This window comes from Podarcis raffonei, chromosome 6 (assembly GCF_027172205.1).
Source record: "Podarcis raffonei isolate rPodRaf1 chromosome 6, rPodRaf1.pri, whole genome shotgun sequence".
In the NCBI taxonomy this organism is placed as follows: Eukaryota; Metazoa; Chordata; class Lepidosauria; order Squamata; family Lacertidae; genus Podarcis; species Podarcis raffonei.
In genome coordinates, this window is record NC_070607.1 from 72,552,130 (window position 1) to 72,572,579 (window position 20,450).

A 20,450-nucleotide genomic window follows, 5' to 3' on the forward strand; every position below is an offset into this window, starting at 1 on the left:
CACGGAAACGCTGTTTACCTTCCTGCCGGAGCAGTACCTATTTATCTACTTGCACTTTGACGTGCTTTCAATTTGCTATGTTGGCAGGAGCAGGGACCGAACAATGGGAGCTCACCCCGTGGTGGGGATTCGAACCGCCGACCTTCTGATCGGCAAGTCCTAGGCTCTGTGGTTTAACCCACAGCACCAGGTGCAATTCCTTCCCAGGTATTTTCTGAAGCAAACCTGGGAGCAGTCATACCTGGAATTTTCATCCAACTAATGAACCGCAGCCAACAGTTTATTTTACACAGTTGGTCCATCTAGCTCAGTACTGTCAACAGTGACAAAAGGAATCTCTATGTTTTCACACAGGAATATTTCCCCAGCCCTACGTGGAGAAGCCAATGATTGAATCTGGGACCATTTTAATGTAAAACCTGTGTTCTACCACTCAGTTACAGCTCCTCCCCTGAAGGGTTGAGAAACTCTGGGACACCATTAAGGAGCAAGGCATCTTTATAGGAAATCGAGTAAAGAAAAAGAATGATGACTAAAAAGAAACTATAGATGTAGGTGGTGTTTTCTTGCATTCTCCATGCAGTAACAGGCTGAGGGAAAACGGGGGACAGGGCTGAGAGTAGGGAAGAAATATCAACCAGGTGGCAAAGGGCACCCTGGCATTTAATTTGTTTATTAAAACATTTTTATCCCCCGCCCTTCTGGTACAAATGCACAACTCAGGGTGAATTACAACATTTAAAACTGCAGTTTAATAAGAGAAACAATATAAAGCAACCCACCCATGAGAGACAGGAACAGCAGTTAAAACCAAGCAGGGGAAAAAAATTATCTGCCACATACAACAAAAGCCTGCCAGAATAAAATGGTCTGCTAAACACAGCGTAAGAGGAACAACGTGGGCAGAAGTCTTTGCACATGTAGTTCAACCAGCAAACAAGGAGCAAGAAGTCATGTTGGGTGGGGAAGTCATAAAAGAACTCTTAGGCAAGAGCCCCTGCCATGCGCCCGCCCCCACAATATACTATTCCCAGGTGAAGAATAGATTTTAGACAGGCTTAAATTCTGGCATCGCTAGGGGAGGTGGGGGGAGAGACAGAGACTTGTCTACAGTTATATATCATCATAATCAATTTCCCAGACACTTAAATATTCAAACTTCTAAATTGTTTTATCAGCAGTTCATGCCTCTTATTTTATACTGTTATTTATTGCTCTTTATTGCATTTTAGTTTTTTATACCATTAGCTGCCTGGAACATTTTATTAGACAGGGAGGATGCATAACCCACCCCAACCCCCTTTACAAAATATACCAGATCTAAGCCTGCCTAGAATCGATTCTCTCCAACATGGGAGTTCCTCTCTTACACAGCAGAGCACAGACTGACCACTGGCATTCAGCAGTGAGTGAAAACAAGGGCCCCTGCAGCAGTTTGAGCCCAGGGCAGGTTTTGGTCCTGTGCTGACTTCCATCTGTGTTGCTATGTACCAGGTTGGGCATAAATCTGCCGCCTTCCACACCCTGAGCTTAAACCCAAATTGGCTTCTGACACTCAGCTGCAACTGCTTGACATGCTGAAGTTGGAACTGAGTGAAGAAAGCCAATCCAGGCTCATCTCAAAGCTGCAGCTGCAATGGACTCAAACTAGGATGTCCTACTTTACAGAGGATTCTCCTTGACTTGAAGGACTGTCAGGTCTAAGTATAGTTTAAAGATGAAAAACCATAAAAAGGGAAAGAAGGGGCCGTTACGTTGACCATTAATAGTGCCTGGACAGCAAATTGGGCAGGAAGACAAGTCACCTATTTAAATTACAGCAGTGACTTCTAAAGTTGCATCTATGTGGCAGACTCTGGGGTTGAGGCGCTAATCTCGCTTTATTGGCCAAGGGAGCCAGCGTACAGCTTCCGGGTCATGTGGCCAGCATGACTAAGCCGTTTCTGGCGAACCACAGCAGCGCACGGAAATGCTGTTTACCTTCCCGCCGGAGCGGGACCTATTTATCTACTTGCACTTTGACGTGCTTTCGAACTGCTAGGTTGGCAGGAGCAGGGACCGAGCAACGGGAGCTCACCCCGTCACAGGGATTCAAACTGCCGACGTTCTGATCGGCAAGTCCTAGGCTCTGTGGCTTAACCCACAGCGCCACCCGCGTCCCTATCAAATTGGCACGTGCAAAATTTCTGCATATGAATGAGTCTTCTTGTTGCTCAAAGGCACTTTCTTCTTTATTGCTTGAGAAGGACAAGGGCTGAGCTAGGCACTGAAAACACTGTCTAGGCCCGGGCTCAGCACTCTCAGCAGCCATCTCAACTCACCCGCTCTGCATGCTTCGCGTCGCTGTGGGCACCAGGCTTCTCATTCGCCTCGGCTTCCTGGCTGTTTGCCGTGGGTGTGGAGCCACCGGTCACTGCGTTCGGCCCACTCGCTGCCTCCTCTGGAGGCTGCTGCGGAGTTTCCTCTTGGGCATTCTTCACCTCCGAATCTGGCCCCGTCTCTGTCGTCATGGTTACTAATTATTCTGCATTTGCAAAGGTAAGATGAGAAGAACAAGGAAGGGATTAAAATGTGCAATCCTGGCTATCAAAACAATTGCTTTCTGAATCTGTAGGGACGCACTTGCCCTCCTGGTGATGTCTCAGAACCAGGAAATTGCACAGCAGCATCCCTGAAAAAGAGGCTTCTAAATCAAATCTGCACAATCATTGAGTCTGCCACTTGGACACTGCAGGCCAATCTCAGACACCCCACCCTGCTGAGATGCTGCATTGGAGGATGGGATATCTTTGCAGTAAAGATCTCCTGATGGAATGAGATTATATCTACACTTATTATTGCTTTGAAACTCAAAGACGGGGCTGCTAAATCGGTATTCTTTCAGGTTAAGCCAAGGTTAAGGAACCACCAGCTCTCTAAGTTGTCATTAGACTCCAACACCCATTGGCCTGAGCCACCATGGCCAATAGTTGGGGATAGTGGGAACTGTAGGGCAACAACATCAGGAGGGTCAAAGTTTCTCAACCCTGGACATCCATGCAGAAATTCAGGGCCCCACAGAACCCAGTGAGTACTCCTTTCAAAATGACTGAGCGTCATGGAGATCCGGAGAACAGGCAAGTCAGCTCCAGGGTGCCCCTTACGTTTCAAAGCTTATCTAGCACTCCTAGGTGAGGGAACTCCCCCTGGGTGACCTTGGGAAAGATACTCTAAAAATAACCAACCTTAAGGATTGCAAAACTATCTTCTATACCATGGGTAGGCAAACTAAGGCCCGGGGACCAGATCCGGCCCAATCGCCTTCTAAATCTGGCCCGTGGACAGTCCAGGAATCAGCGTGTTTTTACATGAGTAGAATGTGCCCTTTTATTTAAAATGCACCTCTGGGTTATTTGGGGGGCATAGGAATTCGTTCATTCTCCCCCCCCCAAAAAAAAAATATAGTCCTGCCCCCCACAAGGTCTGAGGGACACTGTACCGGCCTCCTGCTGAAAAAGTTTGCTGACTCCTGTTCTATACAGCATGGGGTGTTGCATTCACCTTCAGGGGGCAGAATGACAGCAGTGGGTGTGGCCACCCCACACATTCTCACATGGAGGGAGGGGGTGCACACAGAAGGAGACCCCCTCCTTCATCAGTTGATCCATGCTGAGGGGGGTGGGTGATCTTCCCCTCTCTGCTCATAACATTATCCATGTGGTGCCTGGGGACAGAGGTGACTTACCAGAGCACTGAGCTTCATTCTCCCCATCACCATGTCTACTTTAATGGATGGGATTTTGGAGGGCCAGAAAAAAATTGCTTGAGGGACAGTGAGGCTCCCAAACTGGGGATTAGCCATCCCTGCTACACAGAAAAACTCTTCTATAAAAAGGAAGGCAATCAACAATCATATTCAAAGTTGCATTTTGAAGAGCTCAAGAGATGAAGAGGAAGCCAAAGATGCTCTCTCCCCGTGAACACTTATTTAAAAAGTGTGGCTTCTTGCCTATGCTCCTGAAGGACACAGCTTAGCAAAATACCACATGTATTTATGGCAATATTATAGATGCAATACTATAGAAAGTCAAACTGAGCTTACATTTTGGTAGGTAATGGGTGAATGTTTTTCACGCAACCTGTGCTAAATTTCAGTGGGTAACAGTAGGTGGCATTTTCAGAGATGGTGTTTAACGGTAGGACCAAACAGAGCAAGTCTTCCACAGCCCATGCTTCAGATCACCAGCAATCTTACTTCTGCAGTGCCTGTATACTGATGTGCATGGCCCACCGACACACAAATTTAGAACAATTAGACATGGTGTGCCTGGATGCTTGCTAACCCCATCTGCGGTTAGGTTGATCTGGAACTGCTGAATTCTTGCCCAGCCACAAATGCTTATAACTTCCAGTTGAGGCTCAAGCACAGCAGGAAGGATATCAACAAAATTTTAGTGCGGCACTCAAAGCCAGATCATTTTCTCTGAAGGTTAAGGAATCGCAGCCTCATTTGATGCCTTATATCTAGCCAGTGTCAAAGCCCATAGCACCAGATCTTTCCACTCCCTTGTTTGGGAGAAATGCAATCCTCAAGGATATTAGAATTCAAAAGCAAGCACTTGCTGGTTGCTAAGCCCTGACTCATAGCCGTTGGGCTGACCCTATCCCGTACATTGTCATCTGGGCTTAATGAGATGGCAGACATAGCTGCACATAAGGCCATAGATTAATGCGCTGGTGTCTGTGCTAAGCCAGCAACATCTCTCCAAATGACTAGTATCATTGATCAGTGCCCAGCACTAAGGTTCCATCCCAGGGACAGTACAGTCAGCACAGCAGGACTCACAGTTGACAAAGGATCTTGAAAAACAAGATTTTAGTAGACCAAATGCTGAACAGGAATTAACAGTGCAATGCATCACCAAAAAAAGCTAATGCTATTCTAGGCTGCATCAACAGAAGTATAGTGTCCATATCAAGGGAATTAACAGTACCACCACTACTACTGAACTAGATACACCAGTGGTCTGACTTGGTATAAGAAAGCAAGGCTTGATCTTTTCAGAGAGAGTGAGAAAAATACATCAAGGTACCACCATGCCTCTTTTGGAGATTTCATGAAAACCTGATGCAAATGAAGCTCTCATTTGACGGGACTAGGATGTAGCAAGCTAGAGATCATCAGACTAGAGCTAGGCGACAGCCACAGATATTCAACAGTAAAAAAGGTAAAGGACCCCTGACTGTTAAGTCCAGGCGCGAATGTCTCTGGGGTTGTGGCACTCATCTCGCTTTACTGGCCGAGGGAGCCGATGTTTGTCTGCAGACAGTTTTTCTGGGTCATGTGACCAGCATGACTAAGCCGCTTCTGGCAAAACCAGAGCAGCGAACGGAAATGCCATTTACCTTCCCGCTGGAGCAGTACCTATTTATCTACTTGCACTTTGACGTGCTTTTGAACTGCTAGGTTGGCAGGAGCAGGGACCGAGCAACAGGAGCTCACCCCGTCACAGGGATTCGAACCGCCGACCTTCCGATCGGCACGCCCTAGGCTCAGTGGTTTAGACCACAGCGCTACCCACGCTCTCATCTGATGGGACTAGGATGTAGCAAGCTAGAAGTCATCAGACTAGAGCTAGACGACAGCCACAGATATTCAACAGTACAGCACAGAAATATATTCAACTATGTAAGATATACTCTGCAATCTCTGCCTTTCAGGGAAGAGCTGCAGATCAGGGGCAGAGAATCTGCTTTCCAAGCAGGTCCCCATTTAAAACCACAGCATCTCCAGGTAGAACTGGGTGAGACTCCATGCCTGGAACCCTGGAAAGCCGCTGCCAGTCAGTGTAGACAGTACTGAACTAGATAGACCAATGGTCTGTCTCAGTATAAAGCAGTCTTCTACGTCTCTATGTATCTCCTGCTAAACGGTATTGGAGGTCAGAGAGATGGCAAGAGGTTTATAGAACCATAAACTGTTCTTCAGTGTGAAGGACAACAACAGTAGACACACTTTCCCAAAAGACAACTTGTTCACCACCACGGATCTTTCCCTCCAACATGCAGCTAGTGTTGGATGCCTTTTAGCACACTGACAGCCCAGATGAGGTGAGAATGAAGGCAAAAGCCTGCTCAGCCCCCACATAAATTGAGGTTGTGCCCTCTAAAACATGCCTTGGAACCACACAGGGTTATATATACAGAGATTCCTTGGAAGACAAACACACAGATCGTGCTGAAGTTTACATTTCCTTGGCTCAGAATATGAACCCTGGTGATCTGAAACGCTCACCTTAAACAGAAGGTGAGCATTAATGAAGGTGAGTGTTACACTGCAACTCCCCGAGTTCTTCTCTGTATTGAATTTAATCCAAGACAAATAACAACTCAACTCTTTCCTCCTGCCCCTCCCAAACACCCAGCCTCCAGACCCCCTTATCTCTTTAACTGGCTGCTCTGGTGGGCAGGAAGGAGCTCTTTTCTTCATTCCCTATTCCTGCACCTGGAGTGCAGATAGAGCAGTGACCCATATGCCAGCCACTCTGTGAAATGCTGCTTTGCAAGGGCTACTGATATTGGAAGGGGATGGAAGGGGATTGCAACTGCCAGAGCTGCTGGCCCAACACAGCCCAAGAGGAAGGAGTAGAGGATAAATATCTCCATCTTGCTAGCTGCCACCATAGCAGACTCCAGATCAGTGGATGGGAAGGATAGAGTGCTGGTGATTACAGCTCATGAGAAAGTGGAGGAAGGATCTGACCCTGCTGCAAACTTATTGGTGCCCAGTGCCCATTCATGTGGATTTCTGCTGTAGTGCTCTGAGGCACATTTTTGTGGAAAAGCAGCATACAATTTGAAATAATGATAATAACAAAAATAGCAGCAGTAATTGTTGTCCTTACTAGGCTTGAAATAAATAGAGTACATCCCTCACTGCACCATGTTGTCTTTCTTGCTGGAACAACAAATTCAGCTTTCACTACCAATGGAGTGCTAACCAAAAATAGTTTCTCAGAACTACAGGTAATCTTCAGGGTGTTGTTGTTTTTGTTGTTATGGTGTGTATTTTTGTGTTTTTATATTGTAGACTTCTCTGTGATCATCAAATGAAGGGCAGTATAGACATTTCATTAACAACAACAACAACAACAACAACAATAGCAATAGCAATAGCAATAGCCTTTATATAAAGCTAAACACTTCAAACATACATTTTGGTAATCCTTAATTAATACGCCCAATATTGATCTAGTCCCCAGTCTCTTAAAGACAGGTTTGTTGCTAAACTGTTAGATTACTGTTCATTTGGGTAATCTAATATAACAGAGATCACCAATGTGATGCCCATCTCCTCCCCGGCCAAAATTAGGTTTGAAAGAAGCATTCTGCTGTAACCAGTAGAATAGGTTGTGGTGTGTGTGCTTGTTGCTCATGACAGAATTACCAGTTTGCAAATGTACCTATGAGACCACAAACGTTGGCAAGCCCTGCCCTATTTGTTAGGAAAATAACTTGCTTTGCCAAACCGTGTAACAGCTTTTTTGGGGGAGGAGGGGTGAAGAGATTTCCCCTATCTCTAGAAAGGCAAATGTGGAAGTGGTTCTCTGAGAAGAATGATGTTAAACAGATCAGAGACCTGACTCTATATAAGGCAGCACCTTATCTAATTGGCCCATCGGGATGAGTGCTTGTTGTGCAGAGCATTGGGTTTAGATGTCAAATCGCTGTTGCTCACTGGAAAGCCTTGGTTGAGATACCACCTCCTATCCTAATTTATCTATGGGTAATTACTTACGATCTTATGTTACTATCAAGGCTGAAAGTAAGAGAAATATATTTCGAGATGACCAGGAGACAAGCATCCAAGCTCCCTGGAACTTTGGCCACTTACAAATTCTTTTCAGTACTACATGGGAGGTGGGAGAGATGTCAAAAGGAACAATACATTTCCAAGCCTGAAATGTTGATATGAATAAAGTTGGTGTTATTGAGGGAATGGCATGTTTGCACATGTCAAAATAACACTTTTTTCCATTTCAAAATGCCACTTCGAAGTGACATACTTTTAACTTCTCTTACTGACAGCCCATAAAAAAGAGAGGACAATATTTCCTTAAGTGCACCTTTGACATTGACGAGTCCCATTTTCAAGGTAAAAAGCTAATGATGTTTTAGCTGCAAAGCTACCAAGATTTTGTACAAGGCTGCAATCCTAGCCCCACTTACCTGGGCAGAAGCCCCACTGATTCCAATAAAATATGTGAGTATACGTGGTTAGAACTGAGCTGTCAATCATGCCAGCTGGGTTTCTGCACAGAATTTCTATTCTTGTTCAATATATATGCGTGTGTGTGTGTGTACTCACACTGTATGCATATACACCCCCACCAATGAATACACACATCCTATTGAAAATTCAGGAAAGCGAAAGCCGAACAAATCCACTGCTATATAACCAGAAGGTGCAGTCATCTGTTAAAGCAAAGTTGGAGAACCTTTAGCCTTCCCAATGTTGTTGGACTCCCATCTCGGACTACCATCTCCCACCAGCCTCAGACAGCATGGTCAATACTGATAGGAGTTGTAGTTCATTAACATCTCTCAAGGGCCACTGGCTCCCCATCGCTGAGCTGAAAGAACAGGAGATGCTGTCTACTCTTACCTACTGCAACTGGGATGAGATGTGAGATAACCATCCAGATATCTGTGGTGCAGAGGTAGTTTGGTTACTAACTCTTGAAATGAACCATTTGGGTGTGGTAGATGGGACATGGGTGTAGAGCCCCAGGAATGGAGCCAAAGGTGGAGCTCACAGGGGTTTACTGAGCCTGTGGGTGGACTTCAGCGTTTTGGACAGGACATGGGATAAAGCCCAATACAAAAGTTGTCCATTTACCCAAAGAAAAAACAAAACACCTCAGCCTTGCTTTATATGTCCTGCAAAGGGTACTCAAAGAAAAGGAGGAAGGGAATCCATGGTGAGCCCAGTTCCCTTTCATCCCACCTGGTTCGGCTGGAAAGGCTAAGAGGTAGCTGGCCTATTAGCAAGTCGCTGGAAATCACAGACACAGGGAGAAGAAGAGCAACAGTGTCAGTTTCTGGAGGAGAACTCTGTTTTGTTTTTCCCCTATCTGGGCTGGTGACCCACAAGAAAGTGCCCTTGCTTATCCCAAAATACCTTTTTTGCAGTGAAATTTTCACACACTAAAACTGCCATGCTGTGTCCTCTTACCACAGCAGGGTTCACACACAGCATGTGCTACGCTCACCTAAAATGAGCTTATGGATGATCCCACATAAGGTTTTGCCTTCACACTTCAAAGCAGCACTGTGAAAATTTCTGCTCTCTGAAGAAAAAAGCCTGTCCACCTGCTAGGTTTGCGAGGCTGCAGTCTGGAGATTCTCTATCTGCTACTGAACTGGGAGACTATGGAGTTTCTTGCTTGTTTCTCTTTGCCCCAGATTCTCTTTTTTAAAAAAATAAATAAATAAATCTGTGCCCACTTTTCTGGCTGTAATAACATGCAGGTAGATTAGGAGTAGAGATTTTATGGTGCAGCAGCAACAGGTATAACATGCAAGGCTTCTGGCACTTCCAGACTGCAGCTATTTTCTGATAGGATTGAACCACATACCGGGAAATGCAGTTTGCACACTTAAAGTTGATTTGAAGTGCTGGAGCAAAAACCACCATCACCACCTTCCACCAAAGACTACCAACATGTGATGAAGTACAAAATGTCTTCCACTCAGATCCCCAAAGGAAAGATGCTGGGTCCTAATTATGGGGTTCCTCTATCAGCTGCCAGCATAGGAATCTGCTTTATACCACATCATTAGTCCATCTAGCTAAGTATCGTCAACATTGGCTGAGAGTGGCTTTCCAGGGTTTCAAACAGCCTTTCCCCACCCCAACCAGGAGATGGCAGGGATTGAATCTGGGATCTTTTGCATACAAAGCACATGCTCTACTACCAAGCAACAGCCCTTCCCCAAAGGTTCATCTATTCTGCATGTGTAAAATGATGCTGTAGCAATGCAGATTTATCGTGGGAGTAAACTGCCGAAGTACCAGAAACTGTTCATGCCACAGAACAGCAGCCTTCGCTACTATCCACCCATACCATTTTACTAAATCATGCTGAGCTTCCTAGTGAGGATGGGCAGCATACCAATAACCTAGAATTCACCTCAGGAGAACAGGGTGCGAGTTCTGTGTTTTCCCCACCCACAGCCTTTGCCCAGCGCTTCCAACCTAACCTCCCTTTGCTCAGAACATGCGCCTGGTTGGGCACTGAACACAATGCATGGTGTTGACAAACCCTGCCCACGCCATCAGCCTGTGCCCTGGGGCATGGCATTTGATTAAGCAAATACTTATCTTTACTTGTGTGGCTACACATGTCAACCAGGCTCATATTACCCAGCCCTTCCCTCTCCTCATTTTAAAATCCAGAGTTTACTTTTTTCCTCAGAAAGCTCCTGCAGCACATAATTCCATTGTGAGTTCACACCCTGTGCAAAGTCTTTCTGCCTGTTGAAGGAGAAAGCACCTGCATTCAGGTCTTTGTAACTATTGCTTTGAAAAGTCCCTGGCGTGGGCCTCGAGTGGTTCCCTCCGCATATTAGAGACACACAAACCTGCCTTGCTTCGTTTTGAAGGAGTTGTTTAAGAGGCCAAAGAATGAACATCCCAAAGGAGTGAAAATTATAGGCTTCTGGCAGATGTACATATTACAGTTACTGTTAAAAAAACCCCCTCAGGTGAGACACCAGAGTTTTGTTTTTTTGGTGGGGTTCTTTTTGCAGCAAGCATGTAAAGTGAATATGTAATGTACATCCTAAAGCATGCGCCTGGAAACCCTGATTTGCCCAGGGCACCTGAAAAAAACTGTTACTCCTGTGTATTAGACCCACACTTAGTAGGTAATACCCAGTGCTAGTCCTACTCAAGACTTAAACCCACTGAAATTGATGGAATTGTTAGTCATGTCAATTAATTTCAGTGGGTCTACTCTAAACGGTAAAAGTATTCGATACCACCCTATGTGTTGGCTGCAAAAAAAATAATTAAAAAATACAGTTGCTTTTCATAGCAATCAAAACATGCAAAGCAGGCTTTTACAGGCACAAGTGGAAGATTTTAGGACAGAACTACACATGACAGCAGAAGGCCACATCTTCGAAACACAGGTTGCCGACACAAACCTGTAAAGTAGGAAGTGAGGCTGATTTTGCCTTCTGCCTTGGCTTTTCAAGCATCCTGTGTTAGGAGTGATGGGCAGTGATGGGGAATCATGTACAGTTGTGCCCTAAATGCAAAAACATCCTGTTGTCACAGTAAGGCTGGATCTGTACATACCTTTAATAGAAGAGATTCTTCTAACTGGCATACACATCTATACAATTTATTCTGGTAGTTTGGGAACATGTATCATAATATGCCCACAGAAAGCCCACATTGAAACTCCCATGGCTAGAAAAAACCTTACATGGTAAAATTCTAAGTTCTGTACAGTTCATACAAATCTGACCCACTGCAACAGAATCCATGTTTTTACAGGGAACACTTAAAAAAAAAAAGTTTCGTATCTTATTTGGCAGGTTCCAACACACTGCTCGTGTCAGACCAAGGAGGCAGCATTTGGGTGTATACAGTCAAAGAAAATGGCAAACAACGGAACAGATCAGCACTGGGAACCATTGTTCATAACTCATTGTCTTCCTGTCTGCTGTGATAAATGCACCCATCTAAAATAACATAGTTCTAATAAATGTATCATGTACAGACAACTGCGGTTTCTCCAGTGAATCCTGCATTTCTGCCACGCGTGAAGGAAAGCAGCTGACACCTACCACATATATGCCATCAATGCCTGGAGAAAATATAGCAGGGTGTCTACTAAGGGGAAGACTGCAATCCTAGACACACTCAACCAGGAGTAAGTCACATTGAACTCAATGCAGCTGTCACATGCAGAAGTGCACTGTTAGTAGTTGTGTGGAAGTGAAGGGGGTATTACCCCTCTCCCAATGATCCCTATCTAGAAGCAAGATAGGCAGGTTTTGATCTGCCAGCCAGAATATACATGCTTCTTGAGTATCAGGCAAGTGACAGCAGAGTACCACTTTATGTTTATATAATTATTGTGTTTCTTTTTCTTTCTATGTATAGTGTCCCCTAGCCAACTTCGAGAGCAATAAGTAAATGCTGAAATGCTGCTGCCCTGTGTCTGTTGCCCCCTCTTGCTTGCAACATCTGGGTCTGGTTGCTGGGGGGTGGGGGGGATGCAGCTCTCCAAGTCTCTTTATCTGGCAATATTTCTTTCCCAGACCAATTTCATGCACCCCTTGAGTGCTTTTGCCTGGTGTTCTTGAATTCTGATGATGCCATTTACTTGCCTAGATAAAGGATAGAGGGATGCATGACTGTGCGGATGAACTAGCCTACTGTACAAAGGGTAAAATTTGCATGATTTGCTCTGCCTATTGATATGCTGCCCCCATGAGGTTGCACAGAAGGAAATGCAGCCCTCAGACTGAAAAGGGTTTCCCCACCCCGATCAAGGTAAATAAAATGTGTGCTGTGATGTCATATGGACTGTGCAATGCTGCAAAACCAGTGGACAACCAATGGAGCAATGCACAGCACAATGGCACCATGCCACAAATTGTGCCTACTTAGATGTTATAAGGAAGAGGGAGAAAGGGATATGGATTAAGAGGAAAATATTCCATCGTTCATGTTTATTTCAGCAGTGGGACCCAGAGAGCAAAGTGGGATTTACTCTCTAACAACCGGGGCTAAGACTGCCACTTTAACCTTACTGCATTGATGGGGAGAGAGGTTGAGAATCTACTTTAGCTATTTGAGGTCAACTGCAACAGAGAGTCCAGGCTCACAGCTACCAGCTTAGAATCCTTAACCAGCTTATAGTTAAGTGGCCTTTCTCTCTGAGAGCTGAATTGGCTAAAGGGAGATTTCGCTTTCCTTAATGCAGGAAAGCTAGATATGTTGTTTGGTGCATATTTAAGGGTACATGTGCAAAACATGAAGCTTAAGAATTAATATCCAGTTAAGGAGATCATCTTCAATCAGTTGGTAACTTAAGAACTGACTTGCTAGACCAGGACAAAAGTCCATGTAGCTTGGCTAGTTTGCAGCAGTGGCCAACAGGGTGCTCCCGGGAAGGTCACAAAATGGGATAGCAAGGAGCCATTCTCTGCTGTTTGCTTCCAGTATCTGATATTCTGAACATGGAGCTGCCAATTAGCTATTATGCCTAATAGCCATTAACAAGCCTATCCCTTCATGAATTTTTAACCCCTTTTAAAAGCCATTTATGCTCGCGTCCATGCCTCCCAACATCCCACGACAATCTCCATGTTAATTATGCATTGCTTAAAATGGCACTTCTCTTTGTCTGTCCTGAACCTACTGCCAATTAATTTAACTGGATGACCTCAGGTTCTAGTGTTTTGAGAGGCAAGGAATAATTTCTCTATTATGTTTATTCTCTCCCCAAAGAGTGCAGATCTTTATAAACTTCTAGCATCTTTCCTCTTAGGAGCGCTTCAAGTTTTGGGCTGTAGATTTGCTTCTACTGTGTAAACCACATGCGTAAATGGTGAGTCCTGTGACAGTGAAAGGGAGAGAAATGTCATCAAGTGTGTGATGAACACATGCCAGGGATCTGGATCAAATCATACATCCCTGCTTTGTGTCTCCTGTGTGACTCCTTCAAACAAAGCGGAGCTCATAGTACAGCACATGGTGGACACAGTGGAAACACATCTTCTGTCCTTGCCTTCTCTCAGAACTCCAACAGCTGATGCCTTTCTTCCTAAGAAATATCCTCCGTCTCATCCCTGCCCCCAGCCAGCTTTAGGCTATGCAAATGCCACACACTTAAAGCACATGACTTCTCTTGAAGAATCCTGGGAATGATAGTTGACTTATCGCAGAGCTACAATTTCCAGCAACCTTAACAAACTGGTTCCCAGGATTCCTAATAATAATAATAATAATTTATTATTTATACCCCGCCCATCTGGCTGGGTTTCCCCAGCCACTCTGAGCAGCATCCAACTGAATATTAAGGGAGCCACATGCTTTAAATGCATAGTATGCATGCAGCCAAGGCTACTCTTTCCTGTCCCTGTTTCATCTCTACAATATATGTATTGTGAGGTAGAACATGGAGAACTGCACAGAGCACCCTGTATGTTGTTGGGCCGAAGATGCATGGACATCTATCACTAAATTATTCCCAGCTCTGGATTTGCTCCCCCCCCCCACTCCATAGCCCTGTGTCAGGCTTCGGGGAAAACAGCTCCCTCCCACGGGGCAGCCCAGAATCAGAGAAACGGTAAGAGTTCTTACCAAGTCATTTATTCACAAAGAACGACAAAAGAATGCAGCCTTCCTAAAAATGGCATTGCACCGAGCTCCTCCCCACTCCCTTCCTAGAAACAGCACTTTCCCTTACAGTGGCCGCCAGGGGCTAATTGTCTCTGAGTCCTTTGCTCTTCCACTTTCAATGCATGCCGGGTTCTGGGAGAAGAGGGGTCAGGAATGCTATCCAGTGTAGCTGGTTGTTCTGTCTCTGTCTCCCCCTTCTCTTCTCCCAACTCTTCTGTTCACCTGTCTCTGAGCTGTGACCTTACTCAAACCACTGCTGTAATTCAATACTGCCTTCCTCTTCTCTGGGAAGTTCAGGAGGGGCGGTGGTCTAGACTATTCCTCCTCAGTCTCGTCCCTCTCAGTCCACTCCCTGACACCCCGGAACTCAGAAATCACCAGTGAGATGTTGCAGTCTTTCTTGAGGGCTTTCAGCTGATTTAGGCCCCAACAGCAATGTGAAGAATTAGAGCTCCACCCCACCCCCACTTACAATGTGCTGCTAAATACGCTCATCTGCTATCCTATTGCCCAGTCACCTAGCCATCAGAAATGTGTCACCAATGCCATTTAGCCCCTGTTCTCCAAGAGTTTGTGCATCAGCTGCCTTGGGCAGGTTTCCAGTTTGCACCCTTAACCTCTCAGCTGATTGCTCCCTTTGAGCATAGCCTATGTCTCAACCTGTGGTTCACACAGATCTGCCAAGCACTGAACTCTAAAGGAGTAATTGCAAAGACAGCCCTTGAAGGGCTGTTCCCCAAAGGGAAGAAACCAAAACCTCTTAATAATTTAAAATCATAATAAAGCTACACTCATGCCTTTAACCCCCTCACTTCAAAGAGAGTCTTTGGTCGGCGGCAGTGACAGAGAAAGCTTGCCGTGGAAACTGTGCAATACATGGCTGTAAGATGCTTTTTTTATTTAACTGGCAAGGTGCTGGTGGTTGGGGAAGTCGTATATAGGAATATGAGGAAGCACACTAGATATTGGGGCTGGGTGGACAGGATGCCGCTGAGAAAGAGGACAGGCTGGCTCAAGTCAGACGGCAAGCTTCTGAAAATATCTGGTGACACAAAGAGGGAACTCCACATTCTGAACTGGCACAGCTGCACTTCTATCCTCTTAACACTGAACTGAGCCACCCAATTTATAAGATCTAAAATAGCTCAGAGCTCGGTGGCAGAGTATGTGCTTTGCAAACAAAGAAGGGGTTGAGGTTCAGCCTCCAGGTTTCAGTACTCAGGTAGCAGAGCCAGAAAAGACATCTGCCTCGAAGTAACTCTCCAAAGTCTCACTATCAGTGCAGAGCTAGATAAATTGGGGGTGGATAGAAGATCAAACCTATCCATTCTTAAGGAAATCAGCCCTGAGTGCTCACTGGAAGGACAGATCCTGAAGCTGAGACTCCAATACTTTGGCCACCTCATGAGAAGAGAAGACTTCCTGGAAAAGACCCTGATGTTGGGAAAGATGGAGGGCACAAGGAGAAGGGGACGACAGAGGACGAGATGGTTGGATAGTGTTCTCGAAGCTACCAGCATGAGTTTGACCAAACTGCGGGAGGCAGTGGAAGATAGGAGTGCCTGGCATGCTCTGGTCGATGGGGTCACGAAGAGTCGGACACGACTAAACGACTAAACAACAACAACAAAACAGATGGACCTCAGCCTGGAGGCTTAATGCCTAGCCCTGCTGCATAGACCACCCCCTGCTCACTACAAGCCACGCCCCTCACTCTCAAGTGCTTTTGCCTGGCTGAAATTGGTCCTTGAACTGGATGGAAGGTGTGTTGTATGTGAGTAAGCCTCTGATTTGTGTGGGGCTTGAATGGAGTCTCATGTATCACTCTACCCACTTTGGTCCACCACTGACATGTCCCCCCCGAAAAAAGTTTCCCCATGAGAGAGTGCGGCCTTCACCACATCTAAGATAAAACAATGGTATCACATATCAGATCCACAACTTCACTGAACCCCCAAAGAGGTAGAATCATAGATTTGGAAGGCACCATGAGGTCTTTGTAATGTCTTATTTAAAACTGAAATTTCTACTTTTCCTGTCTGACAGAGGCACAAAACCCTGGAATCAACATCAGAATTAAAAAGAAACAGGAATCCACATCATTAAAGCCATGTACAGTGGTACCTCGGGTTACAGATGCTTCAGGTTACAGACTCCACTAACCCAGAAATAGTACCTCAGGTTAAGAACTTTGCTTCAGGGTGAGAACAGAAATCGTGCAGCAGCGGTGCGGCATCAGCGGGAGGCCCCATTAGCTAAAGTGGTACCTCAGGTTAAGAACAGTTTCAGGTTAAGAATGGACCTCCAGAACGAATTAAGTTCTTAACCCAAGGTACCACTGTAATATATATCACAATGAGAAACTAAAAGCAGCAGATGATGATTTCAAGACAGTCAATATACCCAAACAACAACAGAGTTCAAAGCTTGCTGAAAGAGAAGTCAGGTACCAGCAAGATACCAGTAACAGGGAAGATAACCAGAGTTTGAGGTCCAGGTAGTTCCACATAGTAGATTATCTCTCATTTAAGAAAGGAAGGCTTACAATCTCCCTAGTTTGGGTCACTTTGTTGCTTTTTAAACATATGTGTTCAAGGGATTAAAGCAGAAGTGGTCATATCCAAGTGGGTTCTAAGATCTCAGAGGAAGATATATTTTTGCCAACTCCTGTGAACTGATTTTCCGGGGGGGGGGGGGGCAAGTTGAGCACCCAGTTTGTTCCATTACTTCTGGTTCCAACATGTATTCCTCCACACACACACACACACACACACACACACACACACACTTCAAAATCACTCCCATGGAGGAAAACATTACTTCAGAAGTATCCTCCTGTGAACTCCCAGCCTTTGGCCAAGGAAGAGTGGCAGGTTACATACCTCCTACTGGCAAAGCTGCCAGAATGGCCAAGGCCAACCTGCCAAGCAAACATGGTCGGCTTTGCAATTTGAGGCTCTCAGTCTCAATGGTCCATTATGAAGGGGCGAACTCACATATAAATCCAGTCCCTTCAAGTTCTTGACGATGTCACTCACCTGCCAGAAGCTCTCAGAGTAACTGCCAGTACCAGGAAAACACTGTCCAAAAACAACAGCCACCTTGTTTGAGCCAGTGTGGTTCCAGGGAATAGAAAACTGGACTCGGACCAAGAGAAGCTGGGCTCCAAATCCCAGCTCAGCCCTGGACGCACTGTGTGGCCTTGGTCTACCCCTTTTATGCCAGGGACTGAGAGGAATCAGGGCAGCTGGGAAGCTGTAGCATAAAAGGCCATTCACACATGCACACAGAAGCTGCAAACCTGCTACAGGAGTCCAACGTGTGGTTAAGGATAAAAGGATGTTGGGAATATTATATGTGAGGATGGAGAAGGTTAGCAGCATTGGGGAAGAGTACTCCAAGGGAGACACTGGCTACTTCAGAAAGTAACAAAAGTCAGAGTGAGCCCAAGAACCCTCCTGAGGCAAAGGAATAAATGTGTTTACTCTAAGAAAAATAATTATTGACATTTATTAAGTATTGGAAACTTCTTATGGACTTTTTGAATGAAAGAGAAAATTAACTTGTAACATCTGGATTTAAAGATTCAAAAAATATTGGTTTCTAGAAAACAAAATAGTTGGATGCCAATTTGAGTGAATACTTTGAACAAGTTACTATATTTGGCTGACAGAAAGAGAATCAGAAGTCTTTTCATCTTTTTCTTTTTCAATTTTTCTTTCCCCCCCTTCCCTTTCTTCTGTTTCTTCTCCCTTCTCTTTGCTCCTGTTTCTTTTTAGATTAGATGTTAAAAATATTTCTTTTATTCTGGTATACTATAAAAAAAGATACTTTGTATTAGGTATAAACTTCAGCTTCCCCCAAAGAATCCTGGGAACTTCAGTTTACCACCCTCAGAGCACCCATGAGCAAACTGCAGTTCACACAATTTTGAGAAGGAAGCCATGACTGTTAAAAGTGGTGTAATAGTGTTTTAGATGGCTGTGGCTTCAGTATTGCCTCTCCTCTTCTTCCTTGTTCTTTGTTCTTCCTCTGTGCCCTGAAATTGTCCGTGGATGCTGGAAATCTCCCAGCTACACAAATCCACAGCTCCCGGTTCCCTTCAGTCTATCATTATCCTTTGTTCCTCTGCATCAGCCTGTCTCTCACTGACACCCCTCCATTCCCCTCCTGCTCCTTTGCCCTGTTTTCCCAATGCTGTCCTTCCTCCCTGCCTCCATCTCTTCCTGTCTGTATCCCTGACTCTCTGTCTTGCACATGTTTCTCACTTCCATCTCCCCAACCCCGTTACTCACAGCTCAAAGGCAGGAACTGCTTGAGAGCTTTAATCACAAAAGTTCAAAAGAAAGAGAATTCATTTAATAGAGTTGTCATGGCTGATATTCTGCCATGTGGACACTGTAGCCCCCTGGCAGCAGAAGAGAAAGACCATTTCCTGACTGGAGCACATCTTGACACCTCTGTGACTTGGTTTCAGCCATCACAAACGACATCAGTCCATTTCAATCTGTCTATCACAAACGCACAAGCAGCCTCTCCGGAAGAGAGGGCAGCGCTTTCAGCTTGGGCTTCCAACAGTCTCCCTCGTATGAGGCTCTACAAAATCTAACCCAGGCTACAGGCTTTGTAAATAAAGAGTTCTGAGCTATTCCATGTGTTAACATTTAGCTCATGAGGATCAATGCCCATGTAACAATGCCCAAGACATGGGGGATCATAGCTACATCTTGAAAAACGTACACTAATTTTAGTTAGAGGTAGGTAGCCATGTTGGTCCGCCATAGTCAAAACAAAATAAAAAAATTCCTTCCAGTAGCACCTTAGAGACCAACTAAGTTTGTTATTGAGCTTTCATGTGCATGCACACTTCTTCAGATACCATTGGTATGATACCATTCGTATCATACCAATAACAAACTTAGTTGGTCTCTAAGTTGCTACTGGAAGAAATTTTTTATTGTGTACACTAATTTGAGAGGGAGGGGCCATGATCACAGCTTGCAAGCCTATTGCAGGCAACAGCCACAATTTACACAGATGCGCCAACACATAAATGATGCTCCACATGCGTTGAGTGTTACTTGGACGTCACAAAATGCAGGCACACAGGAATCATTTGTGTATGCAGTCTAGCCAAAGGTTAGCTGCAATTAATATTGGGACATTTTAATATTGGGACAATTAATTCTACCTCTCAGTCCTGTACCCACACCATAAAAACACTTGCCCATCAAGAAGACTGAAACACCAGGAGTCCCCCCCCCCCATATTTGCACACCTAACTACAGATTCCCAAACAGCTGGGTGGGATACATCAGAAGAAATTCTGACAAATTTGAGTACTACCAGCCTCCCAATGTGACTGTGTGGGACACAATTCTCAAGTGTAATTAGGATGAGAGAGAAATCTGAAGGAGCGTCTCCACCCCCATCGTTCTACCCGGACACTGAGGTCCAGCACTGAGGGCCTTCTGGCGGTTCCCTCACTGCGAGAAGTCAAGTTACAGGGAACCAGGCAGAGGGCCTTCTCAGTAGTGGCGCCCTCCCTGTGGAACGCCCTCCTACCAGATGTCAAAGAGAACAACAACTACCAGACTTTTAGAAGACATCTGAAGGCAGCCCTGTTTAGGGAAGCTTTTAATGTTTGATGTATTACAGTATTTTAATATTTTTTGGGAAGCCACCCAGAGTGGCTGGGGAAGCCCAGCCGGATGGGCGGGGTATAAATAATATTATTATTATTATTATTATTATTATTATTATTATTATTATTATTATTATTATCTCTTCCAGTGCATGGGTTGAGGCCAATAGGAAGCTCCTCCATGCAAAGTGACCTTCTATTTAGTGCCCCCCATCATGAAATGTTTTGGAACAGCTGGTCCTAACCATTCCTTGAAGCTCCCAAGCCCCCACTACTGAAGTTTGGGTCTTGCCACTGGACATTCCAACCAACCACAGCCAGAACCCCTGAACTCTTCCTAGCACTGTCTCTAGTTCTGGCACCGAAGGAACGCACATGTGTCCAGTAACCCCTACAGAGGGC

At 45.1% G+C, this 20,450-nt stretch overlaps 1 protein-coding gene across 5 annotated transcripts in view; it reads right to left on the bottom strand.

Moving 5' to 3' along the window:
• EPB41L1 (erythrocyte membrane protein band 4.1 like 1) overlaps window positions 1-20,450 on the bottom strand; it is a 169,149-nt gene that overhangs the window by 47,209 nt on the left and 101,490 nt on the right. For all 5 annotated transcript variants that reach the window (XM_053393989.1, XM_053393990.1, XM_053393992.1 and 2 more), the window contains exon 3: window positions 2,322-2,524. In XM_053393989.1, the coding sequence (XP_053249964.1) occupies window positions 2,322-2,510 (189 nt within the window). In that variant the 5' untranslated portion in view covers window positions 2,511-2,524. The remainder of the gene's footprint in view (window positions 1-2,321; window positions 2,525-20,450) is intronic.